Genomic DNA, 19,966 nt, shown 5'->3' on the forward strand with positions numbered 1-19,966 from the left:
GGGGCGCAGAGGCTGCAGGGGCAGGGGGTGCAGGGGCAGGGCAGGCAGGGGCATAGAGGCTGCAGGGGCAGGGGGTGCAGGGGCAGGGCAGGCAGGGGGCGCAGAGGCTGCAGGGCGAGTGGGGAGCAGGGGGCACAGAGGCTGCAGGGGCGGGGGGGTGCAGAGGCTGCAGGGTGAGGAGGAGCAGGGCAGGCAAGGGCATAGGGGCTGCGGGGCGAGTGGGGAGCAGGGAAGCACTTAGCAACCCCCAACCAAGATCAGAGCGGGAGGGAGGAGGGGGAATGCAGGGTGCTCAGAGGAGGGGGCAGAGTTGGGGCAGGGACTTTGGGGAAGGGGTTGGAATGGGGGCGGAGAAGGGGTGGGGTTGGGGCGGGGCCGGGGGCGGGGAAGGGGCGGAGTTGGGGCAGGGCCGGGGGCGGGACCGGGGCCCCGTGGAGTGTCCTCTTTTTTAAATGTTTGAATATGGTAACCCTAACCAAAACCATCTAACTCCTTTGCTCTTATTTGCTTTCTGCTTCCTTTGGATTTATTAGGTGTGCCTAGGGCCAGTAAGAGATGAAAGCAGCCAATGTGTGGGACTGTTTTTACAAGATGACCCATGATAACAAAAAAGAAATGTTCTGATGGAAAAAATCTCAATATCTTCCAGGTTTGCCCCTTAGTCTAGGGTGCAATTGTTTTCAATCCTTCTCATTTGTGGAACAAGCAGCACCCCTACCGACCTCTGCCAATGCACTTGAGTCCTGACCTATAGCCCCCCTGCTATTTCAACTCTGGAAAATCCACACAGTTCTGCCAATGCTGCTCAGTCTATTTACTCTAGTACTACAGCTTCCCCTGCTGCAGCAGTTCTAAACCCCTTGCCCTTCACAGCTCTGCCAAGGTACCTTAATCACGACCTGCAGCATCCCTATTGTTCTAGTCCTGGGCTCCTCTTGAGCAGAGACTTCTATCTATGCAGGATTGTTTAGTGGTGGGGAAAAGGTCCAATAACTCCTTCTCTTCAAACCTAAAGCTATGTTTGAAAGCTGATAAGCCCTGTGCATCTGCTCACTGCGCCTCTTAATCATTTCACAACAAATCCAATTAAGGAACTTATTAAAAAATGATTTCAGGAAAGCTGAAAACACAATTGTAATTACTTCTCCATGACAAACACACTTTACCTTTCTGGTTAAAAAGGATTTTTAGCTCTAACTAGAATATAGTGGTCAACACAGGATGAAACTCAGATTCATTGAGAAAAGGGATCAAGATAGTTAAAACAATAACTTATCTGTGATAAAGATACGCACGGATGTGTGATGTGCCTAAAATGACTGAATGGGACCTGGATCCGGTCTCTCAGCTCCTGAGCCCAGCGCAAAGCCCCAGCTACCAAGGACATGTTCCTGTGCACGGGGGGGTAGCCTGGATGAAGACAAATATAACTTAAAGTGAGGATTTGAAGGTATTTACTACTCAGCTCTGCACTGTATATCATCCCCAACAGCAGAGATCCCACTGACGATAACATGTCTATTTAACATTCCCCTGATTTCCTAGGATTTCTCTTTGAACCGAGCATTCTGGAATCATGATATAATCCTGGAGCAAAGGCAGGTTTTAACTGCCTACTTGATGGGGGATCCCAGCCAAGGTCAGTCTCAATCTCTTTGCTCTGCTTTGTGAGTCATTAATGACTTTGGGAACAACGCCTCACAGCAAAGTCAACAGGTCCTGAAAGAATTGCAGCAGCATCTGGCAAGGCAAGTTAATGGCATGTTGTGATTCTGTGTAACACTAGTGCCTCATGGAACATACTGTCTTTGATTAAATGGGTTGCCTGATCCCCTGCCTTGCAGAACCAGTGCACTCCAGACTAAGAAATCTGCAAAGCTTGCCAGTGCCTGAGGACCTCACCGTGCCGTCAGTCAGGACACAATAGCAGTAGTGGTGTTGCTGGGAGCTGTGTGTGCAGAGCAAGAGCAGCACAGAGCTAAGAATGTTCACATCTTTTACACGATTCAACAAAATATTTCTACTGACTTAGAACAACTTGCAAAGCAAACATGGCCAGTGATGTCCTGGCCCCATTAACATCAATGAGAGTTTTGCTGTTTACTTCAAACAAGCCAGGATTTCACCTCACATATTTAACCTAGTGCCAAATAACCTTTTTCGCCTGACTCTTTCAAGAAGTTTAGGATGATTTATTACATCTTTGCAATCATCAAACTAGGAGTGGCAAGGACATAGTGTAAAAATACACAGTGCTTCTAACTCGCACACCTTTAAATGTGTTTACTTAAGATTAAAATATTTTAAGCCATAAATATTTTCAACCACAGAGCATTAAAAGCAGAATAAAACAATAATTGTAGTACCAATATAGTGGAGCCCACACTGACACAATGTGGATCATGGTCCCCGTCTAGTGGCAGCCCATATATAGACAGGGTCGTGAGTCAGTTTCAGCAGCTGAGTTACAGAGCCTGCTTCTTTATCTCAGGCACTAAAAGCTCATACTTTAAAGTCCTGAGGTCCAGGTTCATTCTCTGCAGGTAGTGTGATCTGGGCATCATTCAAATAGCTAGTGTTTGATTCTGATAATTTGATAGGAGCCTGTCTTTTCCGTCCTGTGTCAGTGTTCATGGATTGAGTAAACCCATAGTTAAGACTTTCTGCTAATGCACTTTGCATTTACAGGTTTCAGGGGAAGCGCTGGAAACTCACATCCAGCCAGTGTACAAGTCTCTCTGTTCAGACATGCAAGTCCCATTAACTAGCAGAGGCAGTTACATGAGCATGTGGTTATGGGAGAAACTCCTTCCTCTCACAGGCTAGTTGGATGTAAAACTAAGCATGTGTTACCAATCTCAATTTCAGGTAAAGTGGATAAAAAAAATCATGATTTTAAAAAGAATCTGATGACTTTTAAAACAAATTTGAATCAGTTTTTTTTAATTCAATTAGATTTTTATTTATATGTGCTAGTTCTTTAATTTCTTCTCATTTTGTAGGCCTTGGCTGATAAAGTGATGCTTTTCAGAGTTGGTCAAAAAATTTCCACTGAAACCTTTTTGCAATGGAAAATGACTTTTTGACAAAACAATTTTTTTTCCAAAACATTTTTGCTTTCATCAAAAATTTTCAGCAACTGAACACACATGCAAGAAGCAAGGAGAATAATCAGAAAGAACTGGAATTATTAATATATAAGCTAAATTATTATTTAATTGGCGTCACAGAGACTTGGTGGGAAAGGTCTCATGACTGGAATATTGCTATAGGGGAATACAGCATGTTCAGGCAGGGCAGACAGAATAAAAAGGGAGGAGGTGTGACATTATAAGTGTAAGCAGAGTCAGGATGAGCTCTACCCTGACATCTGGTGGTGAATTATGGCGAACTCCAGGGGCTGATCTTGTTTGCATAGGCACACCCACCCGCCTGGCATGAGACAACAGCAACTGAAAGTGGTTACTTTGGCTGGTGTGGGATCCCCAGTTTCTCTGTTATTGGGGCAGGAAGAATAAAGTTTTGTTACCCAATTCTGTGAATCAAGGCCAGTGGAACTGTTGTATGACAGAAGGACTCACCATTAACTAAGTAGCACTTGCTTGACAAGGGGCATGTGGAGTGCCCATCATTGGAGGTTTTTAAGAACAGGTTGGCCAAACACCTGTCAGGGACAGTCTAGGTTTACTCTGTTCTGCCTCAGGTAGATGTGAGGACTTCTCAAGATCCCTTCCAGCCCCATATTTCTATGATTTTTTTGGTTTTGGGGTTTTCATTTTTCTGATCAAATATTTTGCAGCAATCATTCCCTGATCAGCTTTAATGTTCTTGTTGCTTTATTTAGAGTTTCCTAATTGTTAGCAGAATTTCAGATTTTACACACAGACTTTTTCTACTAAGAAGTTTAATCTTTTTGTAGTTTATATTTTTGGTTGAATGCAGAATATTCTGGAAAAGTATCAAGTGAGGGAAAGAACTATTGTTTTTAATTTCTGAGAACATACAGGAGAGTTTTATACCTAGCTGAAGTGTTCTCAATTCTACATCTGATTGGTTAAATTACATGCCTGGGGTGTCCTTTCACTCCCCCAGAACTCAGACCAATCACAGCTCACAGATTAGACACTTCTAGCAAATACTCTGTGGTTCATAAGATTATTAACTACAGGTCTATACATGTATTTTGTATTATTATAAGGGAATTGAATAGTTATTTAAAATATTTAAATTATTTAATATTAATATTTGAGTAACTATGAGATTAAGTACATTTATCACACTAAGAATAATTTATAATTTTAAGAGTGATCATGTTTAAGAGTAAAAGGGAATGGTAAGTGGGGAAAAATCACATTTGATAAGAGTTTGTAGCAAAATAATGTTAATATTTTCAATATTTTGTTCTTTGTCTATAGCAATCTGTAAAGTGCTCTAATGTGGTGAAATTGAAATAAATTAGTTTAAAAACCTGCATTCATAATTTTAATTATAATAATTATATATTTTAATCTAAAACTGTACTAGTACATATTTTCAAATTAGTTTGAGGATTTGTAAAACTGATTAAGTATATGATTTTTTTAAAAAAATCAGATTTATATCTTGATTAAAATAAATTCAAATCATCTTGATTGCTCTGCTCTTGTTTCTGGTCAAACAATTTTGCACAATTACTAACACGAACCTAGCTCCATCTCCTCCTGAATATGCCTCGAGTAGATCAATTTAGCATCATCCAGGTCTCTGTCAAACATGGTGATAAGCCGAGGATATTTGTCAGAGGCACTGGCAGCTATCACTGGCCGTTCCAGAAGGCTCCCAAATATGTCCAGCAACTAGGAAGAGGAACAAACAGAAAAGAAAAGAAAAAAATCACAGCCCCAGCTTCTCCAGCAGCCCCTGGTTGCTATGAACTTCTTTAAAGGCCATGAACTCTCAATATTGTATTCAATAAGGGACGGTTTTGAAAAAGAAAAACCTGCACTGATCACACTCATTTTTCCAGAAAGTCCCATCTCTCGTTCACAAGCATTTCTCAAGCTTTCTCCATAATATGCAGTGCATCTCAATAATCAGAGCTGGTCAAAATTTGTTAAATGAAAATTATTTTAATCAAAAAATAGCTTTTTTTCCCAAAAAAGAATTTTTTCACCCCCCCAGAAAAGTTGCCTTTTCCCATTTTTCACAACATTTGTTAATAACTTTTTTATCAAAATGTTAGTGAAATCATTAGTGACAATTTTCACTCACCGAAAACCATGTTTTTTCATAAACAAAAGATTTTTATTTAACAAAACCTTGGTTTTTTTGTAAACACCACATTTCAGGAGCCATAAAAATATCAATAAAATCATTTCATGAAATAGTCTTGAAAATGAAAAACAGGTCCATGTGGAACCCTGCTAAATGGGACCAACATTGACCTTTTGAACTTCCTCACCAAATGTTTTGCCATTGTTCTGCCAGCCCCAGGACTGAGAGAGGAAGTGTCTTGTGGACTAGCTCCCTTCCCAGTTCATCTCCCAACTCTTTTGTTCCTCTCTCTGCCTCTACTTCTCCAGCTGGTCCTCGCCTGCCACACTGCCCTGGAATAGCTGCCTGGCTCCTTATTTCCTTTCTATCCCAACTATTCCAGTCCCTGGAGGCTGCTGGCAGTTCTAGTCCCTGAAGGCAACTCCTGTTTCCTCCCCTCAGAAATGAGATGCCTGGAAACCAAAACAAGCAGCTGCAAACAGGGAGGAGAGCTAGCCAGTGTTCTGCGGACCAACACTAGCCCACAGGCTGCAGTGTGGGAATCACTGCTCTGTTGGCTTGTATAGCAGCACAAATACGCAATGCATCTCCCTGGGCATCCAAGCTGTCACCTTTATTAACCCTTCACAAACAAAGCAACAAACAAGAAACTAAATGGTGTATTTTAGCTAGAGAAATGCTTTGCATTTAGAAAAGCAGTCTGCGTGTCCTGAACATGGCACTGTCAGAGCACAGCTATGGGACACGTAGTTTGTTTGGGGGAGGATGGGGTACCTGTACAAAAAGAGCTTCATTTCTTTGGCAAGAATCACAGACCTTGAAGGCATGCTCCAAGCCAGCTGCATCATCAAAAGCCTGGCTGAAAATAGTCCCCAGCCTTCTGTCCATATCTTCCATTTTCTGCTTAAAGTCAGAGGCATCATGTTCGAACTCCTAAGGCAATGAAGCACATCAAGCTGTTACAGAATGTTAGAGTGAGGAACACTGTCCTTGACAAGAATCACCCTGCTTTCGACGCTGTACCCCACCCCTTTCCTGCATGTCAGGAGCAGGAAAGGGCAGATCCTCATAAGAGGCAGATCCTCAGCTGGCGTAAATCAGTGAAGTTCCACTGACTTCAATACAGCATCACCATTTTACCCCAGCTGAGGATCTGGCCCTAACTATCTTCAAGCCCATTTGTCCTGTGCACGTTCATGACTTGACTGCTGTTATTTTTCAGTCATGCAGACTGTAAAAATGTTTCTTTTGAGGCGTGTACCGTAAGTCACATCTCTAGGTCAGAAATCTTACAAATGCACTTTTTGCATTAAAAAACAGACATACGTTTAAACCAAATTCATGTTGTGACTCTGATCACAAGCTTACTGTAAACTGGACCGTGTTGAGGCAATTCCATTATCTTTCAACCCATTCTTCACACATCGGTTTTAATAAATGCTTTGAAGTTTGAGAGAGAAAACTAGGTTGTTGGGTTTTTATTAAAAAAAAAAAAAGGTAAATAATTCTGAACCACACAAAGGATCACAGGGACTTGGCAAATCGGTCAGTCTGATTTCAGGCTTCTTAACCCGGACAAAACTTCTTAGCCTGCATCAGCAAGGTTCTGGCATTTTGGGTCTCAGATTTTTTCTAGATTCCCTTACAGCACTGGCTCATGGCTGGCACAGCTGTAAAGGGGCCATAGCTGATTCATTAACAAATGTGGTTCAGAAAATCCCGTGAGAGGCAGGGGAGAACAGGATCCAAAGCCAGCCTCTTCCAGAGGCAGATTTCTGATCCTAGCAGCCACTTTTGTGACCTCCCTCCCCAAGTAAGAACTGTCTGGAACAATATCAGTCTGACAGCTGAGCTCAACAGTAAAACCCTGACAGCCGTCACAGATGTTAGACATACCACAGAGACTCTACTGCTGTGGACTGCAGCTGGCAAGACACAGCCAGTGACTGGAGGGGAGTCCTTCTATTACCTCATTGGCCCCATCCTCAAACTGGACAGTTCCATTTACTAATACTCAGGGAGGGAACAGTTATTTTAACTTGTCTGTAATACACCATTATATAGCTATATCACAGTACAAGAAATAAATATAATTCCATACAATAACCATGTCAACAGAATATCAAGCTCACTGAGGCACTGAACAATAAAAAAATGCCATCTGCAAGGTGGCCTGTGCAACCTTAACTCTGTCCTTTGTGCATGTGCATGACAAGGTCTTTAATTACATGAGCACACAGTGTAGTTTCCACAGGACCCGTGCCTCCTTCACTGAGCAGTGAAAGAAGCAGACACCCAAGGTATTTTTATCCTCATTGTTCAATGAGTAGATTGCCCCCCGCACACACATGTTGCCTCATTCATGTCAGCCATCCCTCCCTTCCTTCTTCACTATGTGCTATCCAGCTTCTGCAGTGCATGAGACGGGGAGGACTTTTGCTACTGTGATCTAAGCCTGTATCACCTCGCGGTTAGGCTATGCGGTATGCTCCATGTGCACCTATACCTTAAATCAGCTTGGTGACTGAAGCTGGCACAGAATGCAGCTGCTTGCTCATTAAGCAGTGCATCTCCCTGGCAGCACACAGCACCCATGCTTCAGGATCGGCACTGGCTGCCTTTTGGTTTCCAGGTGGAGTTTAAGGTTTTAACCTAGAACGTCCCAAACCACCTGCGACCTGCTTTGAGATCTACTGATGAAAAGCACCACAGGTGCCGGCTTCCTCCTTGCCCTGGGGTTGCTCAACCCCCGCTCTTCCCCAGGCCCCACCCCCACTCCACTCCTTCCCCTATGCCCCACCCCACCTCTTCCCGCCCCCACCCTGCCTCTTCCCATCCAGTTCCTCCTCTTCCCCCGAGCATGCCCCAGCCTCAATCCATTTCCTTCCCCCAGCACCTCTTGCATGCCACTGAACAGCTGATCACAGCAGGCGGGAGGCACTGGAGGGAGGGGGGGAAGCTGGCTGCCAGTGGGTACTAATTTTCTTTCTGTGGGTGCTCCTGGGCTGGAGCACCCCTGGAGTAGGTGCCTATGAAAAGCACTATGTAAGAGCTACAAATTAATTATTAATTAGTATTACTAGTAGTAGTTTTATCTGGGACCGCACCTCTCTCCCATGCAATACCACGGATCATCACTGTGGCAGTTTAGAGCTTTTATAACTCCCTCATTTGCACACTGGGACAGACCTGGAAGTGTGCTGCTAACTAGCTGCAGTGAACAAGCAAACCAGTCAGTGAAGACACCAACCATCATGACTGCAGTCGCAGGATGAGGTGAATGATGGAAGTAAGAAAAATCAGGAGTTCCATTTGCATGATATCGAACAGGGGTCGGCAACTTTTGGCACCCTGGCGGGCCGGGCCGGTTTGTTTACCTGCCGCGTCCACAGGTTCGGCCAATCGCGGCTCCCACTGGCCGTGGTTCGCCACTCCAGGCCAATGGGGGCGGCGGGAAGCGGCGCGGGGTGAGGGATGAACCAAAGTAGTGGTCAAAACTTTGCTACTATAAAGCAAAATCAGGCTGTGAACAAGAGGCAGGCCCTGCTCAGAGAATCTGGCAAGAGCAGGACTGACATTGCAAAAACGCACATGCCTAAGAGGTGCTAGGCACAGAGCACTCACGCAAACACATTCCAGAAGGGTAGTACCAGAACACCTCATACTAAGAATGGTATAAACACATTCCCCAAAGAGAACAGGAACACACTGACCCATCCTAAAGATAAGGTCAGGATGACAGTTTGATGGATAAAAATGTACAAAGTAATGGGTGGTAACTGGCTACGTCAGAGGGTGTCAACTAGCTACGTCAGAGGGGCAGTACATAACTTGTTTGTATTAATTAAATTAATTTAATTAATTAAAGGGAGTGTCTTTGGCAGGCCTAGGAGATAATGGAAAGTCCCACCATTAACTAAGCTAGTCCATTGCAACGGGCATACATGTGTTAGTGTACCTGTAATCATTGAGCCAGGACATTAGAATCGTGCTTCATAGACAATAAACCTGACCAAGTGCCTTTGCTACGAACCAAGTCTGTGGTTATAGGGCAGTTGGATCGGAGCCTGCTGTACGGGCTATCTGGCCAAAGTCAGTACAGCACTCAGACAGAACACACACACACACACGCGGCCAAACATCTAACCACAATTCTGTTATAAGTGTGTAAAAATGTACCCACTGTGGGAACCCAATTTAGAAAACAGCCTTTTCATGCAACCTGCCAGGGGCCAAAAGCACCCTTCAATCTATGGGCAAAAAAATCAGGAAATGATGCACTGAGGGAGGAAGAGGCTGGAAACAAAGCTAGAGAATTTCAAGTGGATTTGGGATTTTTCTAGAAAGAACATGCTTCTTTGAAAGCATTTACACACAGTTAGTTCTCCTGGAGTCCAGTACCACCTACCATGTTGTTTGTGTCGAGACAGTCATAGCTTCGGTCTGAAAGTACTTTGTACACCTCCTGGAACTCTTCATACATGCTCAGGACCTGCTGGCTCAGCGCCTTTCCTCTTATCCCACTAAACTCTAGCTTTTCCAGCTTCATTATGTCCAAGGCCGTTGCTAGGAGATCCTTCAAAGTCAATTAACAGAGGAACAAGTTAAGATGTTGACAAAAGAAAATGACAGCAGCTCTCACAACAAGGAGGCACATTCATACTGTGAAACCGTGTGGACAGCTACATTTTATAAGTGATCAGCATGTGCTTAGTGCCCGATATGGACTGACATAGGGCTGGCTACAGCACAAGCCGTGCATCTCACTTGGGCTCTGTAACTCATGGGCTGGTCATATCTTCTCCTTCTCCAACCCTGCTGCTAGAGCTGGAAGCATCTACTCCCTCTCCACCAGTGGTGATGCAAAGAGAGGCAACTCGAGGAATGGTTTAGTCCTTTCCAATTTCTTCTCAGGGACTCTGCAAATTGTGAAGTCAGTCTTGGGCTGAAGATTAGTCAGAGGGAGGGTAATGAGTTACATAGCAGGGGGGACGGACAGCGCAGTAGTCTGAGCATTGACCTGCTAAATCCAGGGATGTGAGTTCAATCCTGGAGGGGGCCATTTAGGGATCTGGGGCAAAAATCTGTCTGGGGATAGGCCCTGCTTTGAGCAGGGGGTTGGACTAGATGACCTCCTGAGATCCCTTCCAACCCTGGTATTCTATGTAATGTGGGGGTATCTGTTAGATCTTTTGCAAAATTTTCAAAAACGTCTAAGGCCTAGGTGCACAAAGGGAGTTAGGCACCTACAAACCTGTTTTGGGGACCAGTGTCATGCACAAAACTGCCACCAAACCCTTCAGGTACCTAAACTCACTCAGAGCCTAAGATCCTGCAGTAAATATTCCCTAGCACTTACGTCCCTGCCTCTGAGCATATGCCCTGCTGCCTCCCTGAGGACATCTGGCCGCCTAACTCCCACCTAAGCCGCAGAGTGATTCACAAACCAGGGGAAGAGATGGAGATAAGAACCAACTTAGCCACCTAGGACCAGATTTTCAAAGGTATTTAGGCACCTAAAAATGCAGATAGGTGCTTTGTGGGATTTTCAAAAGCAGCTAGGTGCAGACTCCTGAGATCAAGGGGAGTTCTGCACCTGGGGTTGAATGCCAAAAGGAGTTAGGCTCCCAACTTCCACCAAAATCGGGACTAACTGCTTTTGAGTATTCAGCCCCTAGGCCTGTCTGAAAATCTCACTAGGTGCCTAGCTGTGTCTTTAGACACCTCTATATCTTTAAAAATCTGGCCTGTAGGAGCCCCAAAAACCCATTGAAGGTTAGTGGGACTTACGCACCTGTCACTTTTGAAAAATAGGACTTCGGCTACTAAGTCACTCACGGTACATCTACCCTGCATTCAAATCAGAGGTGTGACTGCAGCACATGTACACATAGCTTTGATCCAGCTAGCTCGAGCAACAACAGCAGCGAAGCCGTGGCAGCTGGGCTGTACAAGCCTGCTCGGGATGCTTGGTATGCACTCCAGCTGCTAGCCCATTCTGCCCCTGTGCCGCTGCAGCTTCACTGCTATTGGCACTTGAGCCAGCTAGATCAATGCTAGCTCGGGTCTGTCTATACGTGCTGCATTAACACCTCTGGCTGCAGTGTAGACGTACCCCTAGTGAGTCACATCATAGACCAGAGAAGTGAGAGCCCCTTCCTTGTGTATAATACCGGTGAGAACACACCTGAGACAGCTCTGGACACCCCAGTACCAGGAAGGAGTGCATGAGTGCAGCAAGCAAACCATCCAACATAAGTGCCCAAAAGCCCTCCATTGTATATTCCGACTAGGGGAGTCACATGGATCAGCAGATCTAGGGGAAAGCCTGGGAGTTTTGCTATTGACTTCAAGGAGGTCAGGATTTCATCTCTGGGGTCCCATCCCAGCTCTCTAATTGACTCACTGGGCAAGTCACATAAGCCCAGATTTTCAAAAGCAGTCTCTAAATCAGTGCCTTAATTCAGGGATGCCCATCTTAATATGCCTAGGGCTGGAGCTGCAGCCACAGCTCCCATCAATTTCAGTCGTATCAGGAAATAATTTTCTGTCCAAGCAAACCACAGCTTCCAGGTAACTGGTAATTAAGAACATAAGAATCACCATACTGGGTCAGACCAAAGGTCCATCCTGCCCAGTGTCCCGTCTACCGACAGTGGCCAATACCAGGTGCCCCAGAGGGAGTGAACCTAACAGGTAATGATCAAGTGATCTCTCTCCTGCCATCCATCTCCACACTCTGACAAACAGAGGCTAGGGACACCATTCCTTACCCATCCTGGCTATTAGCCATTAATGGACTTAACCTCCATGAATTTATCTAGTTCTCTGTTAAACCTTTTATAGTTCTAGCCTTCACAACGTCCTCAGGCAAGGAGTTCCACAAGTAGACTGTGCACTGTGTGAAGAAGAACTTCCTTTTATTTGTTTTAAACCTGCTGCCCATTAATTTCATTTGGTGGCCCCTAGTTCTTATGTTATGGGAACAAGTACATAACTTTTCCTTATTCACTTTCTCCACACCACTCATGATTTTATATACCTCTATCATATCTCCCCTTAGTCTCCTCTTTTCCAAGCTGAAAAGTCCTAGCCTCTTTAACCTCTCCTCATATGGGACAAGTTCCAAACCCCTAATCATTATAGTCGCCCTTCTCTGAACCTTTTCTAATGCCAGTATATCTTTTTTGAGATGAGGAGACCACATCTGTACGCGGTATTCAAGATGTGAGCGTACCATGGATTTATATAAGGGCCATAAAATATTCTCCATCTGATTCTCCATCCCTTTTTTAATGATTCCTAACATCCCATTTGCATTTTTGATTGCCACTGCACACTGCATGGACTTCTTCAGAGAACTATCCACAATGACTCCAAGATCTCTTTCCTGATTAGTTGTAGCTAAATTAGCCCCCATCATATTGTATGTATAGTTGGGGTTATTTTTTCCAATGTGCATTACTTTACATTTATCCACATTAAATTTCATTTGCCATTTTGTTGCCCAATCACTTAGTTTTGTGAGATCTTTTTGAAGTTCTTCACAGTCTGCTTTGGTCTTAACTATCTTGAGCAGTTTAGTATCATCTGCAAACTTTGCCACCTCACTGTTTACCCCTTTCTCCAGATCATTTATGAATAAGTTGAATAGGATTGGTCCTAGGACTGACCCTTGGGGAACACCACTAGTTACCCCTCTCCATTCTGAAAATTTTCCCATTTATTCCTACCCTTTGTTCCCTGTCTTTTAACCAGTTCTCAATCCATGAAAGGATCTTTCCTCTTATCCCATGACAACTTAATTTACATAAGAGCCTTTGGTGAGGACCTTGTCAAAGGCTTTCTGGAAATCTAAGTACACTATGTCCATTGGATCCCCCTTGTCCACGTTTGTTGACCCCTTCAAAGAACTCTAATAGATTAGTAAGACATGATTTCCCTTTACAGAAACCATGTTGACTTTTGCCCTACAATTTATGTTCTTCTATGTGTCTGACAATTTTATTCTTTACTATTGTTTCAACTAATTTGCCCAGTACTGACGATAGACTTACCGGTCTGTAATTGCCAGGATCACCTCTAGAACCTTTTTTTAAATATTGGCATTACATTAGCTATCTTCCAGTCACTGAGTACAGAAGCTGATTTAAAGGACAGGTTACAAACCATAGTTAAGTATCAGAGGGGTAGCCGTGTTAGTCTGAATCTGTAAAAAGCAACAGAGGGTCCTGTGGCTCCTTTAAGACTAACAGAAGTATTGGGAGTATAAACTTTCGTGGGTAAGAACCTCACTTCTTCAGATGCAAGAAGTGAGGTTGCATCTGAAGAAGTGAGGTTCTTACCCACGAAAGCTTATGCTCCCAATACTTCTGTTAGTCTTAAAGGTGCCACAGGACCCTCTGTTGCTTTAAACCATAGTTAATAGTTCTGTAATTTCACATTTGAGTTCTCTCAGAACTCTTGGGTGAATGCCATCTGGTCCCAGATGTTAACTTGTTACTGTTAAGTTTATCAATTAATTCCAAAACCTCCTCTAATGACACTTCCATCTGTGACAATTCCTCAGATCTGTCACCTACAAAAGATGGATCAGGTTTGGGAATCGCCCTAACATCCTCAGCCTAGAAGACTGAAGCAAAGAATTCATTTAGTTTCTCCACAATGACTTAACTAAACTGGATCTTTCAAAGATCCCTCCTGCACTGCCTGCAGAATACATGCTATCGGAGTGCTATTTCAGTGAGGGAGCAGATTCGTTAGATAGGTACAATTTAAAATAGGACAAAGACAAAGTGGAAGGGAAGGGAAAGAAATGAGCCTCTCTCCCAGTACATCTATCTGCCAACCCACATTTAATAGCTATTACAGCCGTTGTGCAATCTATTTTAGTTTTGCCAAATATCTTCAAGGTAAAAATAATAATACACAGACAAAAGTCCTATCTCACACTGTTCTAGTAGGGTTGCTTGGGAATGAAAAAAAAAACGGAAGGAAGGAAGAAAAAAGAAACGCTGGAGTTTCCTGTGGATTTCCTCATGAAGAGGCTGGAGACCATTATGTTTTTAATCATGATGAGGTCTAGGACAAATTTAATTGCACCTCACAATGCATGCAAAGCTGAGTATAATTGGGAAGAGTGCTCACCCAGATCACAGATCCCATGCCACTTTCACTGCACCTTGAAGGATATATTATGAGGCACACGTTGGTAACTATTGTCCAACTTTAAACCAAAAAAAAAGTAAGTTATCTGCAGCCACAAAATGAAAATCACAGCTGAAAAATCTGTTTTCTTTCTAGCTCCCACCTTCCTAGCATCTAAGCAACGAGCAAATGGTGCACCAGATCCTTAGCACAGTTACGTTGCATAATTACTTCATTGTTCCTATTGTTCTCATTATGAATTGTAATTACTAACGTCTTTATTTATGTTTGTCTTGTTAGAACGGCCAGGGTAATTTTGTTTACTGCATACCAGCACTTAGTGGAAAACATCATTCTGAAAAGCTTTAATGTAGACATTAGTGATTGCGGAGCTTTCCGCTGTGTTAATTAAATGGGGTGCATAAAAAAATGCAGTGAGCTACAATCAATAGTGCTTTGTATTCCGTTGCAGTATATCCTCTGAGAGATAGCGAGAACAAAATGTTCTCATTTAAACTGTCCTTTTGCTAAAATGAGGCAAATGCCAGCCCTCTGCATTTTATGCATCTGCTAACCTCAGGCTAGGGCAGCAATGAAAGAAGAGAGTCCCCTTAAAAGTGAAGTGAAAAGTTTCTTAATATACGTATGTGTGTCAAAGAGTGCAAATCCTTAACAGAATGGCATCTGCGTTCAGCTCCTAGCACACTGGGCCCTGATCCCAGGCTAGAGCTTCCAGGCACTACCACAACACAGGTAAAGTCAGAACAAATATATACAAAGTAGGCCTGGCAGAGTCAAGACCTAGATACACGTCATGCACTGTTCCAGGAGCCCATTACCAAGTTTGAAGCTGGCAGGTGATAGTGCATGGCAGTGGTGGAAATCTCCCTCCCCTGAAGGCCCTGTCATTTTGTTTCTCCCGACTTGTATCAAGCACTGTAATGTGCAGTTAGCATACCTTTGTCCCTACCACACTTTGAAAATGTGTGACGCTCTTGAGCCACAATATCATCAGTTGGTAGGGTTGCCAGGCATCCAGTTGAAAAGGGAACCTGGCAGTGTCCGGTCAGCACTGTTGATTGGACACTAAAAGTCCGGTTACCGGAGTAAACACCATCAGTCTCCTTGCCAAGAGCACGGGAAGAGCAGCACCTGCTGCTGGAGCCTGGAAGAGCTGCTCAGCTGCTGATGAAGAGAACTGACTGGCTCCCAGACCCAGCTCCAGCCTCTTCAGAGGCCACTGCCGGGCAGCTGCAGCAGGACACAGCTCTGGGCTCTCTCAGCAGCAGTGTGATGGGGGGCTGCCTACCATCCCCAACAGAGCCCATGCAGAATTTCAGGGGGTACCTACTCCTGCCTAGCACCCTCTGACTCAATACTGTGAAGCACAGGCCAAGGACACCAGCAGGGGATTAGCAGTGTGTGGGGACATGGGGCACAGGGCCTGTGGGGTCCTCCACAGACTGGATGGATTTAGACAAACATCTCAACTAAACTTAGATTATACACAGTTAATGTGGGGCTGTGGGGCTGGAACAGGCAGTTTCTTGGTCAGGGGGGAGAGCTGGCTGGGGCTGTAGCAGCCAGTTTGGCTAAGGGGTGGGGGGTTGGGGCTGTAGCAGGGGGCTTGGCTAAGGGGCTGGGGCTGTAGCAGGGGGTTTGGCTCTTGAATTGGGTTGCAACCTTTGAGGTACCAAAACCAGGACATCTGGGACGATCCCAAGCCCACAGTCCTGGCCAGCTGGCAGTGTGTACTGAGCACCGTACAGATTTCCTGGGATAGCTACCTTAAATAAAGGGACGATCCTGGGAACACTCAGACAGATGGCAGCCCTGCTGTTGAGGGGCACCCATAGCCCCAGGACTGAGATTGTGCTGATGGATTTCTAGCTCCTGTGTGCCGTGAAGCCCAGTAAGTGCCACACATTCCCCTTTAGAGGGCTCTGCTTCTTTGGAGTGACTCTTGTGAGCAATAAAACACCAATGCCAGACCAGAGAGAGGGACCCAGGTGTGTATTCCACATGTTCTTTAGCCAGGATATGGTGCAACCAATGCCCCTGCCGCACTTAGCAGAAAATTGACTGGAAAAATGAGAAGGTTCCTTACCTACAATGTGGATGAAGGTTATGAAGGGGTTTGTTGTCGTAAGTGGATTTATCTCTGCAAAGTGCAGTCTCGAGTTTCACCGTATTTCAAGACCAAATACTCACCTCCACCATCTCAAGTCTTCTTAGGAAGCTGTCCAGCCGTGCAAACACCATGGGGGATTGGAAGTCCCATTCTTTCACTCCTTGGCCTGGTTTAAAGTAGGTGTGGAGATTTTCCCGTCTCGCCTCAAACGTCTGCTTGAAGTAACTCAGGATGCCGAGCACCTCCCGCACTTTGCCCAGACTTTCTTCTGCTTCCCCCTTCAGAATGTCTTCTGGGGTCAGGTAATTCCAGGCCTACGGTGACAGAGCCAGAATTGAAGTTCTGCTGCCCCAAGGGTCCGATTGGGTTTTTGGGCTGGCTACATTTAAATGTGTTTCTCAAGCCAAACAATGTTTTTTAAAAAATCATTATATGGGGGAGCCTCAGGGGTTCGGGAGATGACATGCCTCTTTTTAAAAGCTTTCCTGAGCAAATCTAAAGATCTGGGGATGAAATCCGGGGACACCTTTCCACAACTCCTGCCTGCCATGAACACAGATGCCAGAACTCCAACTCCACGGACTATTCCCAGAGCCCAGAACCCAGTCCTAGCATGAGAGAGCTAGAAGGCCTTTCTAGGTGATGGTCTGACACCCAGCCTCTCATAGACTCATAGACTTTAAGGTCAGAAGGGACCATTATGATCATCTAGTCTGACCTCCTGCACAATGCAGGCCACAGAATCTCACCCACCCACTCCTGTAACAAACCCCTAACCTATGCCTGAGTTACTGAAGTCCTCAAATCGTGGTTTAAAGACCTCAAGGTGCAGAGAATCCTCCAGCAAGTGACCCGTGCCCCACGCTGCAGAGGAAGGTGAAAAACCTCCAGGGCCTCTGCCAATCTGCCCTGGAGGAAAATTCCTTCCCGACCCCAAATATGGTGATCAGTTAAACCCTAAGCATGTGGGCAAGACTCACCAGCCAGCACCCAGGAAAGAATTCTCTGTAGTAACTCAGATCCCACCCCATCTAACATCGCATTACAGACCATTGGGCATATTTACCAGCTAATAATCAAAGATCAATTAATTGCCAAAATTAGGCTATCCCATCATACCATCCCCTCCATAAACTTATCAAGCTTAGTCTTGAAGCCAGATATGTCTTTTGCCCCCACTACTCCCCTTGGAAGGCTGTTCCAGAACTTCACTCCTCTGATGGTTAGAAACCTTCGTCTAATTTCAAGTCTAAACTTCCTCATGTCCAGTTTATATCCATTTGTTCTTGTGTCCACATTGGTACTAAGCTTAAATAATTCCTCTCCCTCCCTGATATTTATCCCTCTGATATCTTTATAAAGAGCAATCATATCTCCCCTCAGCCTTCTTTTGGTTAGGCTAAACAAGCCAAGCTCTTTGAGTCTCCTTTCATAAGACAGGTTTTCCATTCCTCGGATCATCCTAGTAGCCCTTCTCTGTACCTGTTCCAGTTTGAATTCATCCTTCTTAAACATGGGAGACCAGAACTGCACACAATATTCCAGATGAGGTCTCACCAGTGCCTTGTATAACGGTACTAACACCTCCTTATCTTTACTGGAAATACCTTGCCTGATGCATCCCAAGACCGCATTAGCTTTTTTAACAGCCATATGACATTGGCTGCTCATAGTCATCCTGTGATCAACCAATACTCCGAGGTCCTTCTCCTCCTCTGTTACTTCCAACTGATGTGTCCCCAATTTATAACCAAAATTCTTGTTATTAATCCCTAAATGCATGACCTTGCACTTTTCACTATTAAATTTCATCCTATTACTATTACTCCAGTTTGCAAGGACATCAAGATCTTCCTGTATGATATTCCGGTCCTTCTATGTATTAGCAATACCTCCCAGCTTTGTGTCATCCGCAAATTTTATTAGCACATTCCCACTTTTTGTGTCAAGGTCAGTAATAAAAAGATTAAATAAGATTGGTCCCAAAACCGATCCCTGAGGAACTCCACTAGTAACCTCCCTCCAGCCTGACAGTTCACCTTTCAATATGACCCATTGTAGTCTCCCCTTTAACCAGTTCCTTATCCACCTTTCAATTTTCATATTGATCCCCACCTTTTCCAATTTAGCTAATAATTCCCCATGTGTAACCGTATCAAATGCCTTACTGAAATCAAGGTAAATTAGATCCACTGCATTTCCTTTGTCTAAAAAAATCTATTACCTTCTCAAATAAGGAGATCAGGTTGGTTTGGTACGATCTACCTTTTGTAAAACCATGTTGTATTTTGTCCCAATTACCATTGACCTCAATGTCCTTAACTACTTTTTCCTTCAAAATTTTTTCCAAGACCTTGCATACTACAGATGTCAAACTAACAGGCCTATAGTTACTCGGATCACTTTTTTTCCCTTTCTTAAAAATAGGAACTATGTTAGCAATTCTCCAGTCGTATGGTACAACCCCTGAGTTTACTGATTCGTTAAAAATACTTGCTAATGGGCTTGCAATTTCATGTGCCAGTTCCTTTAATATTCTTGGATGAAGATTATCTGGGCCCCCCAATTTAGTCCCATTAAGCTGTTCGAGTTTGGCTTCTACCTCGGATGCAGTAATATCTACCTCCATATCCTCATTTGTCATCCTACCATTATCCCTAAACTCCTTATTTGCCTCATTAAAGACTGAGCCAAAGTATTTGTTTAGATATTGGGCCATGCCTAGATTATCCTTAACCTCCACTCCATCCTCAGTGTTTAGTGGTCCCACTTCTTCTTTCTTTGTTTTCTTCTTATTTATATGGCTATAGAACCTTTTACTATTGGTTTTAATTCCCTTTGCAAGGTCCAACTCTACATGGCTTTTGGCCTTTCTCACTTTATCCCTACATTTTCTAACCTCAATAAGGTAGCTTTCCTTGCTAATCCCTCCCATTTTCCACTCCTTGTAGGCTTTCTGCTTTTTCTTAATCACCTCTCTGAGATGCTTGCTCATCCAGCTTGGTCTACAACTCCTGCCTATGAATTTTTTCCCCTTTCTTGGGATGCAGGCTTCTGATAGTTTCTGCAACTTTGACTTGAAGTAATTCCAGGCCTCCTCCACCTTTAGATCCACAAGTTCTTCAGTCCAATCCACTTCCCTAACTAATTTCCTTAATTCTTTAAAGTTAGCCCTTTTAAAATCAAAAACCCTAGTCCCAGATCTATTTTTGTTTATCCTTCCATCTAGTTTGAACTGAATAAGCTCATGATCACTCGAACCAAGCTTGTCCCCTACAACCATTTCTTCTATGAGGTCCTCACTACTCACCAAAACCAAATCTAAAATGGTATCCTCTCTTGTTGGTTCTTCAACTACTTGGTGAAGGAATCCATCAGCTATCGCATCCAGGAAAAACTGAGCCCTATTATTATTACTAGCACTTGTCCTCCAGT

General features: G+C 44.2%; 1 protein-coding gene across 1 annotated transcript in view; it reads right to left on the minus strand.

Moving 5' to 3' along the window:
* The window catches only part of DNAH9 (dynein axonemal heavy chain 9), a 374,844-nt gene that overhangs the window by 334,241 nt on the left and 20,637 nt on the right, over positions 1–19,966 (minus strand). The window contains exons 6-10 of the mRNA XM_026654587.1: positions 16,612–16,845; positions 9,662–9,829; positions 6,070–6,186; positions 4,685–4,835; positions 1,296–1,410 (exon numbers count right to left, since the gene is read on the minus strand). Of these exons, the coding sequence (XP_026510372.1) occupies positions 1,296–1,410; positions 4,685–4,835; positions 6,070–6,186; positions 9,662–9,829; positions 16,612–16,845 (785 nt within the window). The remainder of the gene's footprint in view (positions 1–1,295; positions 1,411–4,684; positions 4,836–6,069; positions 6,187–9,661; positions 9,830–16,611; positions 16,846–19,966) is intronic.

Source organism: Terrapene carolina, unplaced genomic scaffold (genome assembly GCF_002925995.2).
Source record: "Terrapene carolina triunguis isolate 2854851 unplaced genomic scaffold, T_m_triunguis-2.0 Scaffold192, whole genome shotgun sequence".
Taxonomy (NCBI): domain Eukaryota; kingdom Metazoa; phylum Chordata; order Testudines; family Emydidae; genus Terrapene; species Terrapene triunguis.